At 42.9% G+C, this 12,030-nt stretch overlaps 1 protein-coding gene across 1 annotated transcript in view; it reads left to right on the top strand.

The window, feature by feature from the left end:
* Positions 1-12,030, top strand: part of LOC144694187 (transient receptor potential cation channel subfamily V member 6-like) — a 152,363-nt gene that overhangs the window by 109,462 nt on the left and 30,871 nt on the right. Inside the window, exon 10 of the mRNA XM_078564543.1 lies at positions 2,983-3,059. Within this exon, the coding sequence (XP_078420669.1) occupies positions 2,983-3,059 (77 nt within the window). The remainder of the gene's footprint in view (positions 1-2,982; positions 3,060-12,030) is intronic.

The following is a 12,030-nucleotide window of genomic DNA, read 5'->3' as shown; positions in this document are numbered from 1 at the left end:
GCCTGCTTTTAATTTTTTTACTTATTGGTCTATTGAAACATACTTTAAAACATTTTTGTAGGGTTTCTCCTTTTTCCCCGTGCTATTTTGTGGGGCTCTTGGTTGAATCCCTGCTCCATCTCTCCCTGGGTGCTCTTGAAGCTTATACTGTGATTACTGCTGTACATTATGGTTTACTTTTCCTCCCCCAAAAAATAAGGGGCACAAGGTTCAGTTGCGCGCACCCATATTTGTGGCATAATGGATTTGGGTCCAAAATGGCATCACACACACTTCTAGTGAGAGCTGCACCAGCTGCCATCCTGGATAGTGTGTTAGTGTGGGCACAGGAATTGTGCACCAGAGGTTTGGAGAGTAGATTGTGATGGTAATGCTGATTTGATGCCAGCATTGTCATTTTGGAGATCGACATTCTAGCTAATGTCTTTCCTTAACCTCGCACAGTTGAACCTCGCACAGCATTCAACAACAGGAAGGAACCCCTTCCAGTGTGGTTTAAAGGAATCATCAACTATTTTCAGCTTTCTACCAACTGTTGTTGAGTTTGTAGAAGTGTTTGGTGGTTTGTAGGGTTATTTAAAGGTATTGAAATCTACAGGGAGTGATGTGCCTCATGCTGAAGTGAAGGACTTTTTTCTATCTACAAGGGGTGGAATTTCTATGGCCCCCAACGTGACAGGGGCAGGGGTATAAAATGTGTGAGCCCTTCAAAAGTCCATTGACTTTGACGGGGGTGTAAAATTCCAACCAAGGATTTTACTCCGACCACATGCTCTCAGACATTGGTATCATAGTTTGTATCCCAGTGGGGCTGCCAGCCTGACATTGGTGCAGGTCATCTGATTGGGCCTGCAGCCTCAGGAGCCCACCCATCATCCTTAACAGGATGGCAAATGTGGCAATGGACAGTTAAGAGGCCGCGCTGGCGGGCATGCTGGTGACATGGGCGGACACAGGATGCCTCTATGGGCTGGATGCCATGGCGCCGATTCCCACCAGAAAATCCAGTCCATTAAGTTAGTTTCACTCTCCACAGATGCTGCCAGACTTGCTGAGTATTTCCAGCACTTTCTGTTTTTATTTCAATCAATAATTTACTTATTGCAATTTAAATTCAGCATTTTTTTCTTTTTTTTTTTCACTCTCTGTATCAGTTTCTGTTGTCCACTAATTTGGCATATACTTTTAACATAGTGCCTGAGAATAGTGTGGTAAAACATTTCCACACTGTACAGGTCTTTCTTACCAGTGTGCAGTGTCATTGGCTACAACTAGTAATATATTAAGTCCTGCATATGTTTCAAAATAATCTTACTTCCTGGGTAACAATTTTTGAGTCATACTTTTTATGACCAACAAAAACCCTTTTCCAACAAAGAACAGGACCTTAAGATAAATAGCCACAGCAAGTAATTAAAGAAACTTAGTGGGAGATGATGGTGAAGTGATAATGTCGTTGTGGACCAGTAATCCAAAGACCCAAGCTAATGCTCTGGTTCAAATCCCACCAAGGCAGCTGGTGGAATTTAAGTTAATAGAGTCTGGAATTGAAAGCTAATCTCAGTAACGGTGACCATGAAACCACCATCAAATGCCATAAAAATCTCCTTTAGAGAAGGAAATCTGCCATTCTTACTTGGTCTGGCCTATATGTGACTATAGGTCCACAGCAATGTGGTTGGCTCTTAACTGCCCTCTGAAATGGCCTGGTAAACCACTCAGTTCAAGAGTAATTGGGGATAGACAACAAGTGCTAGCCTTGCCAGTGACATCCACATCCCATGAAAGAATTTTTTTTTAAAACTGCAATAATACTTTTAATTCAACATTCCACTTACCAAAAGATAACCATGATATTATCTTTGTTTGGAGAGCAACAAGCGGTCTATCAGAAAGAGCACATATTATTATGAAATAACAGATTAACACAGCTATTCATATTCCTATTTACTGAATAGAACTTTACTCCATGAACAGAATGCCAAGGGAATTCCCTGTTCTTTTTGAAATAGTATCATAGAAGCTTTACCCTTAACAGGCAAAGATGACGTCAGCTTGGATCTCATCCATAGGACTGCAATGTACTTACAGATCTACTCAAATTCACAGTTTAGTTTGCATTCAAATCTTTTTTCAAAAACATAACCTGGAATACAGTTATACACTAAGACACTTTTTTTTCCAAATAATTTTGAAGGAAGTACACCAATACGATTAGAGAATGCAGAGAAATATGTTTCCAGCTGTAATAGCAAAATGTTGCTGATGCATCCAAGAACATTGTGATCACTGAATGTGCTTAGACTGCTGGATATGTCTTTAGTGAACAAGGTCACAGCTCCAAGGGATAATGTTAAGGTCAAGCCCAGGCTTTTGCGAAACATTGAAGCCTTTAACTAAAAAAATACAAATGGGAAACTATAATTATTATTGTGAAATATATACAAGATGTCTCTTTTAATTTTGAACTTTACTTTGGATATTACGAAATAAAACGTGGACATTTCAATTTGGCTATTCTGGTTTAACCACTGGTTAATCATAGTTTCTCCTAAGTGGGCATTCAGGGATGGTTCTCTTCATAAATCCTTAGGAAATTCTTTCTGTCATATTTAGCCACACCCCTTGATTTTGATGTATACATCACTTACCTGTCCAGTTCAGCTTTGCTGCCATTTTAATGTGAGCTCATCAATAAAGTGTGACATTAAAAATGACAAACAGGAATTATGCACTGGGTGTTGGGCTTTCAGTATATTTGAATAGATGTAAGACTCATGGGTAAATACTTACCTAAAATTGATTAGTCCTCATTCTTGCAAATAATGTTTCCTCCACCCAAAAGGACTCATCTCTTTTATTTTGCCTGCAATGCCTAGAATGAGATAATGTGCATAAACTAGATCTGAAATTTAACCTGAGCTGATTCATTATCTTCTCCGCAGCAAAGTAATGTATTAATTCATTATCTCCTCTTTTCAGATTCCACGACTGATTCACATAGGACCTGCAAAATATTTTGGAAACACAGTAACTGGAGGCCCTTTTCACATTACAATGTGAGACATGTTCAAATTGAATTTCATTTACACCCTCTGCGATTTATTTCACAATTTATTGAAGTTAATTATGACTATTTTCCTATTGTAATAATTTATACCATAATGTAGCAGTAGCACTTTTTAAGTGTTTCAAATAACTTAAAATAGCTGTACCAGACACTAGAATACTTGCTTTGTACTAATCAAAGTCTGTTCTGATTTGATTAAGATTTTCATATTCATAGTATTCTTCCTCAAGTAACAAAATGGGTGTAAAGCTTGGTATTCTTGTTCTATCTTAAAGAATACAGGTTGGACTGTGTAGAAGAAAGTAAAGTTAGATCTAAGTTTAATTTTTACTAAATTGGACAACAGAAAAGGTGGCGAATATCAACTTATTTAAATAAATTAAAATCTACATGTTCTAAAAAAAGTTAAACTTTACTTAGTATATATTAACATACTTGAGGGCAACTGAATAAATTCTGTTGTTGTGCAATGCATCTGAACCACATAGCGAAGGTGGGAACTTTAATTAAGTAGCAATTTCAATTAAGGATGATTGTAGCATGTGTAGGGAATAGTGCACTTTGTGATGAGTAGTTTACCTTTTTACAGGGAAGACAGAGGGCTGGATTTTTCCCTTTGAGGTGGGAAGCAGAAGTCAGGAGATTTCCCAATATCATGATCCCGCCTCCTATCCTGCAGCACCTGCCCACACTATTTTCATGGTGGGCTGGCAGGGACAAGATGGAGTCAGGGCTGCCATCTCTGGAAGCAAACCTGAGGTTGAAATGGAGGTGGGCGGATGCCAAGGTGGGCAGTTTAGAAGGCCCACCTCTGTTCCCTGGGACACTGGCCCAGTTTGTAGATGAATGTGAAGTCTCCTAACCTTCACTTCTTACTCCCCTCACCACCCCCCCCACCCACTCATCCATATTCCTCGCCCCCATGGACCCAACGACACCCATATCCTCAATATCCCCCCCCACCCGATACCTCCTCCATTCCCCTCATACCCCGCATATTCCCCCTCAACCCCCATGCCTACTCACCCAGTATCTAATATGTACAGAACTCATGAGCTGTATAACATTGGGAAGTCTTTGAGATGCTCTTGAAACTGTCAAAATAAACAGTCATTTAAAAACTATTATCCTATTAAGAGATCATAAAACTGTCAAAATAAACGGACAATCATTTAAAAAAACAGTTAAAACATTAACCTATTAGATCATAAAACTGTCAAAATAAACAAAGTCATTCAAAAATAACTTCAAAAAATCTTCTTGGAAGCACATAAAACTGTCAATATAAATAAACTCTCAGTCCCCTTGACAGCTATGTGAACAACTCCTGTTGCGCTGAATCCATTAAGGGGACTGGAGTCCAGCCAAGTATTCATAATGAGATTCTATTTGCATGACTGTGTCAACACTGCCTCCAGAAGTGAATTCATTAAAGCCTTTGAAGACATTTTTGAGCTCATCCTTTGACAACTCAGACATCTGTTTCACAGTTTCAAAGAGTTCGGCCATTTGTTCAAGGTTTGAAACAGGAAATCAGATGTCTGAGTTGTCAATCAATGAAAAGATTACATAACAGGAGAACAACTGACACAGTCCAATCTGAATTTCACTATTGTCCGATGGAGAAAAACACTTTATCCAATGAAGTCTGAAGACTTTACCACTTCCACAAAGCTGGTCAATTTAATGGTCACTTGCCTTTAAGAACAAAGCCCTATCATCAATCAGTGCCTTTAAATCATATTTAACTTACAATACAGCATTTAATTATGACATGTGAAATTGATAATACCTTTTAAACTTACTGTCAAAATTTTCCTAACTCCAGAACACGGCTGCCCCATGGTTCACAACACCACTGAAGTTGCATGAACCACATTGCCTTCAAAAGCCGGCTCGACTCCATGAAAATTGCGGGGGTGGGTCTGAAATGCCCACCTCTACAATGGAGCCAACAACTTCGGAACTGCTAGATGCCGGCTTGTGACCCGTACCATTATCACGCACTGTTGAAAATTGCCGGTGAGGGGAATGGGATGGGAATCCTGGAATGCGTCCTTTCCAATATTTTTAAAGCCCACCTGAAAAATATTTTCCAGTTCCAAAGTATTTTTCAGGAGCGCTGATTTGCTTTCTAGAGATGGAATAAGAGAAGAATGAATTTCTAGGGGCTAATGTGCTTCGGCGTGGCTGAGTTGTTAATATTCTTGCCTTTGGTTCAGAAGCTTGTGAATCCATGCTCCATGCTAGGGGTTGAACTTGCAATCTAGGTTGACTCTGTGGAGTAAGACTAGAGGGCAGTGTTTTATAATAAGGGGTCACCTTATAGGAGAGAGATGAGGAGGATTTTTTTCTCTGAGGGATGTGCAACTTTGGAACTCTGCCTCAGAAGGCAGTTGGAGTGGGGTCATTGAATATTTTTAAGTCAGACATAGGTAGATTCTTGTTAGACAAGGGAATCAAATGTTATCAGGGGTAGATGGGAATGTGGAACTCGAAACATAAACAGATCAGCCATGATCTTATTGAATGGCAAAGCAGGCTCGAAGGGCCAAGTGGCCTACTTCTGCTCCTATGTTTGTATGTTCGTAATACTGAAGGAATATTGCATTGTTGAAGGATCCACTCCCTGAATGAGATATTAAATCAATTTCTTGACTGGCTGTTCTGATGGTTCAGGATTCAGGATCCCTTCCCACTATTCAAAGAAGTGTAAGGGTTCTCCCACTGTCCTGGATTTTCCCGTCGGCGAGCGGGGGTGGGCCCGCTCGGCGGGCCCGCTCACCAATGCATAAAATGATGCGCAGTGACGTTGGGCGGAACTCCCGACATCACCGTGCCCCATTTAAACTTTCCAGTAGGTGGAGGCACAGCACCATCAGCTGTGCACCTGCTAACCTGTCAATGGCCAATTGAGACAATTGACAGAGTCATTTAGCTAATTAATGGACCTGCCCGTCCAACCTTAAGGTTGGCGGGCAGGCCAGGAGCCCTGGCGGGCATTAGAAAAAGCATGAAACCTCATCCACGGGCGGGATGAGGTTTCATGTAGGTTTTAAAAAATTTTATTAAAGATTTTGTAAAAATTATGGACATGTCCCAACTGTCCGGACATGTCCGGACAGTGTCACTTGAAGGGACATGTCAGGAATTTTTTTTTTCTATTTTTAATTTTTGTCAAGGAACAGCCGATCTCCCTGAGGAGGCACTTAGCCTCAGGGAGATGAATGCGCTCTTTCGTGCACATGCGTGAAAGAGCGCACTCTCGATTTAGGGAATCCACCCCCGTCCCCGCCTGCACAGGGAGCGCATTGCGCTTCCGTGCAGACATCAAGCTGGGCGGGTCTTAATTGGCCCGCCCACGTGAAATGGTGCCGCGCCCCTGATTGGGGACGCCGATCAGAGGCCCCCCTCTTCACGCCCGCCATTCAACTTTGCCCCCGACAGGGGGAAAATCCTGCCCCTGGTCAATCAATAGCACCAACAAAAAAAAAATCCCCAAATGAACTGGTCATTTATTTCACTGCTGCTTGTGAAGGTTTCTTCATGCTGAACGACTGCCATATATTCCTACACAATGGCTCAGAAGTTGTAGGTTTCTTGACAGCAAACTGTGAGCACTTGCCATCATTACCCATTTGAATCTGCTGCAGCTTCAGGATTTAGCAGATTAGCATGAAAATCCTGAAGTTGCAGTCTATCATTAATTGTTCCACTACTGGCTGTGCTGTCCAAGGGTAAGTCGTCAGCTTCAACCCAAAGAAACAAGTAGACTGAAAAAGGAATTTGATATGGTTTTTGTGTATGAGATTCTGAGCTTTCTTTTTGTAATCACCAAATTGGAGTGCAGCAACAAAATTGTAGTGTTTAAATATGTAATAGTAATGTTCCTTTTTTTATTCTTTCATGGGATGTGGGTGTTGCTGGCTAGGCCAGCATTTATTGCCCATCCCTAATTGCCTTTGAGAAGGCAGTGGTGAGCTGCCGCCTTGAACTGCTGCAGTCCATGTGATGTAGGTACAGCCTCAGTGCTGTTAGGGAGTGAGTTCCAGGATTTTGACCCAGCGACAGTGAAGGAATGGCGATATATTTCCAAGTCAGGATGGTGAGTGGCTTGGAGGGGAACTTCCAGGTGATGGTGTTCCCATGTGCCTGTTGCCCTTGTCCTTCTAGATGGTAGCGGTCATGGGTTTGGAAGGTGCTCTCTAAGAAGCCTTGGTGAACTGCTGCAGTGCATCTTGTAGATGGTACACAGTGCTGTTACTATGCATCAGTGGTGGAGGGAGTGAACGTTTGTGAGTGTGGTGCCAATCAAGCAGGCTGCATGGTCCTGGGTGATGTTAAACTTCTTGAGTGTTGTTGGAGCTGCACTCATCCAGGCAAATGGAGAGTATTCCATCAGAGACCTGACTTGTGCCTTGTAGGTGATGGACAGGCTTTGGGGAGTCAGGAGGTGAATTACTTGCCACGGGACTTGTCAATGGTAACCGCCAGGGTGTTGATAGTGGGGCATTCAGTGATGGTAATGCCATTGAATGTCAAGGGGCATGGTTAGATTTTCTCTTGTAGGAAATGGTCATTGCCTGGCACTTGGGTGGTGTGAATGTTACTTGCCACTTGTCAGCTCAAGCCTGGATATTGTCCAGGTCTTGCTGCATTTGGACATGGACTGCTTCAGCATCTGAGGAGTCATAAATGGTGTTGAACATTGTGCAATCATCAGCGAACATCCCCACTTCTGATCTTATGATGGAAGGAAGGTCATTGAAGATGGTTGTGCCTAGGACAGTACCCTGAGGAACTCCTGCAGTGATGTCCTGGAACTGAGATGACTGACCTCCAACAACCACAAGCATCTTTCTTTGTTCTAGGTACGACTCCAACTAGCGGAGAGTTTTCCGATTCCCATTTGACTCCAGTTTTGCTAGGGCTCCTTGATGCCACACTCGGTCAAATGCTGCCTTAATGTCATTCTCACTTCACCTCTGGAGTTCAGCTCTTTTGGCCATATTTGAACCAAGGCTGCAAAGGATCATTAACAGCTTTTAAGCATTATATCATCTAATATGCAATGCTATAACGATATGATGTTCACTGCTGAAAGAATATTTGTTTAATATACATGCTATATAATGCTTTGGAATGTTATTGCCTTTTACAGGAAGGAGGCTACAATAATATGATCAGAATTACGCCAATGCGTTTCACACTAAAATGTAATAGAGTTGAACTTTTCTAACAAAAAGAAAATAATTTCACTGCCTGTTCCAGAAACAGGCCTCCTGAAAACTTTCAGCAACATCTGGCAACGCTCACTACCTCTTTGATGTATAACACCATGTTGAAATAAATATAAGGAGAGATTTTCTACTCTGCTGTGCCCGGTTGCTCAGGTGTGCATAGGCCTTGGGGGTGCAGAAGGTTCGAGGCAGAGTGGGAGCACTGAAGATGTTTCAGGAGTGAAATGCCGAATATTTGTTGACTGGGCTGTGCTGGGCATTCTAGAGGTGTAGGCTGCTGGAGTACAGAGGTCTCATTAATGGTCTGAAAAGTTTACAAGTTAGGGTGAGGCTGACCTCTACCGCATTTTCTAATGGCTGCACCCACAACATGCTGCCATTACTGTGTGACTGTGTAAGACAGATGTACTTCCATACTAATTCATCAGCTTTCAGATCTTAGATTCTTAAGCATTTTGCACGATACAGTGATACTTTTTTTTGTTGTGTTTTCCAACCCCCAGCCCTTTTTAGGTACACTACTCTATTTTTGCCATTTTTCAGGTTAATGTGATTTTTCTTGTTTTTTTCCACCATCCTGCCATTTAAGGGAATTGGCCCCTGAATGGGAAAAATCAATGCTGGAGAAGATTAGTATTCTTATGCTCAGTTCCCTTGTCCTTGGGGATAAAGAGAAAAAGCACAGAAATGATCAAGGGGAAGTCTGAAGTAGCTTGTACAGACCCATCGGGTGTAATTTAGTGGAGCCCGCTGGAGGGAGCAGGCTGGCGGGTAGGTCAGGAGAATCACGCAGGAGACAGTGCGTCTGACTCCCAGTAGCAGGAGAACTGTTCCCACCTAGTGAGTGGTGGGAAGGGGCTGGCGCAGAAACCTGTCTGCTGGTAGCGGAAGGCAATTATCCCTGACCCCACCCGGATTTAATGATGGCCCAGGGCTTACACGAGACTCATATCTCCCATCCCTCCAGAAAGCTGCCCAGAAAACCCTGTTGAGTTTGACAGTGGCCTACCAGGGGGGGCCTCATTCACAGGCACTCAGTCTCCAATTGAGGGACCCAGCATCAGGAAGGGAGGCGGGGGCATGGGGGTGGGGGTGGTGGCCTGCTGAAAGCCAACCCCACTGATCTTGCTTTTGAGACCTTCCCCCACTCCCTGTGACCCCACCCTGCCCCTCTTAACTCCCTGTAGGGATCCACCAACAATCCTTGGCGAAGGCCCCAATATATTACTGGCAGTGGCCAAAGCTCCTGGTGGGGTGTTGCCAGTATTGGAGAGCTCAAGGGCGGGATTCCTACCCTATTGGGGGTTTAATTGCATTGGAGGCCCAACACTGTCCAGGTAAGTGCCTGTTTACATTGTGCTTGCCTTGGGCCTCCTAGAGGAAAGCGATGCAAGCTTCCAATCGGTTGTCCAACCAGTGCACAGGATCCCTGTCATCAACACAGAATTCCGTTAATATCCAGGGAAGCATTGTAATAAACCCCACCAGAGCTACTTAGCCACATCAGAGAAGAAGTGCTTTCTCTATATATATTTCACCAGGGACACCTTTCTGCAGTTTAGGATTAGACCCTTGATTTGTCATCATACTGTGCAAGCTGAATACTGAAATCTGACATAACACCTGTATAATGAGAAACATATCCCAACTTGCATGTAGAACTGGATGTTAGGAAGTGACTAATAGCCAAGTTGTTTTACATTAAGGCGATCTGATGCCCTTGGAATACACAACAATGGCAAGGCTTTGCATTGCACATTGTGAGGCAAAAGCATACCCACTGAAGTTGGAATTGCATGAGATACAGTCAAAAACCTTTAAGTTTATGGTGAAAAGCAATAAGTATGCTTACTGAATACTTTGTGGCATACTTTTTCCACAATATATGTCACTAATGGGTAGTCTTACCTGTATATAATCTGGCATAGCAAGGATTAATGTGGGACTGGGAAACAGTACCGCCCACAGTGTGATGTAAAGAGACACATGGCCTGAGATGAGAGTCAGTAGTGGACTGGACAGTGAGCTGTGTAGAAGCCAACATGGAGTTAACTCATACCATGGACTATACCATCTATGTATGTACATAGTTATGTATTATCAATAAACGTTTAATGTTCAACCATAGAAGACTCAGAACCTCTTTGTGAGACCTACTGATCATACAACATACAACATGGTGGCAGCTAATGGACAAACCCAGAACCTTGGAGGAGCTGGAACAGAAATTCAAAAGCTGGAAAATTAAAGGAGTAGCACTCTGACCTGACTGAAAGCACCTTAAGTGAAGACACAGAGGGAGATCGCCTGAAAGAAGTTCCATTGCAGAATTGGAAGCAGAAAGGTATAAGAAAATACTCCACTGTGCAGCAGAGGACTCCTCAAGATCTTATGGAGGACTATCGTGAATGCCCGCAGAGTGCAGAGTCAAAGGACCGAGCAGAGGTGAGCTAAAACTTCAGTTCTAAGCCAGGACTAGTTTAAAAAGGTTCAGTGCTGTAAAAAGGTCGGGGAAGCCCGTTTCTGTAAGCACCACGGCTAGCCCGGGTTCAGAATCGGTGCAATACTACATGGTGGCCAAGCTCGTTGTAAGAAAAAAAGCTAAAGCACAGCTGGAAATCGATGGTATATCACCCAACAGCCCTCCGATATCACAGGGAAGGCCCAGAATGGTTGACTGAGTAAATCGCTGCACAAAACCAAAGACAAAGAGGTCGGGACAGCTATTGCCACAGCCGCCCGCCAAAACATGGCAGCACAGGCAGACACTTTGAAAAACAATTACTGTGGCGCCATCTATAAAACCTGCATAGCATTTAAAGCTGTACTCATATGAACTTTAAAGCAACCATGGGCAACAAGCCAACATTACCAGACCAATTTCGATTGATCCAAGTGCCATACCAAACAAAATTGGGGACTTTGGCGGGAAAGGTTCTTAAGATACGTGATAGCTTCATGATTAGATAAAGAGTCAGAAGCTGAACAAGTGAATACACTACTTTATTCAGTAGGTCTGATAGCTGATGATATTATTGTGAGGCAAGGAATAGACAAATCCTCAGATAAATTTGAAGTTCTAAAGTCACTTGATACATATTTTACTTAAAGAAGCAACAACATTTTAGAGAAAGCGAAATTCAACAAACATGTCCAACAGCCTGGAGAACTGGTTGACTCTTTTGTAAACAACTTATACAGATTGGCTGAAGGCTGTGACTATGGTGACTTTAATTGAGAACTCATAAGGGACAAGATTATTTCAGACATACTAGAGGCCAAGGAAGATCTGATTCTAGAAAAGGCCATCCAAATCGTCGGAATGTCTAAAATCCACCAACAGCACCGTTTCATTTTACATGGTGAAAGCAAGCCATGGTACAGAGCAGCCCCAACTATCCAGCTAGTAAAGCAACAAAAGGGCAGAGAAACCCCAGACTAAGGAAGGCAATACCAAACAGACCACAAGAAGGTTGGCGACCATGTCAGTGCTGTGGAGCCAAATTACCTCATAGATGAGAGTAATGTCCAGCAATCTCAGTGCAGTGTTGCAACTGCAACCACCTCGGACACTTCGGAAAGCTGTGCAAAGCTAAGACACCCAGACTGACTTAGGATCCCAAGACAACCCATAAGATTGAGGTACCACCACCAGGAAGAGACCCAACCTTGTCGCTTGGTTGAGGTCAAGAGTCTTGGATTCTCTTTTTGAAATGTGGA

Source organism: Cetorhinus maximus, chromosome 19, assembly GCF_964194155.1.
Source record: "Cetorhinus maximus chromosome 19, sCetMax3.hap1.1, whole genome shotgun sequence".
In the NCBI taxonomy this organism is placed as follows: domain Eukaryota; kingdom Metazoa; phylum Chordata; class Chondrichthyes; order Lamniformes; family Cetorhinidae; genus Cetorhinus; species Cetorhinus maximus.
This window is presented reverse-complemented; position numbering and strand designations above follow the sequence as displayed.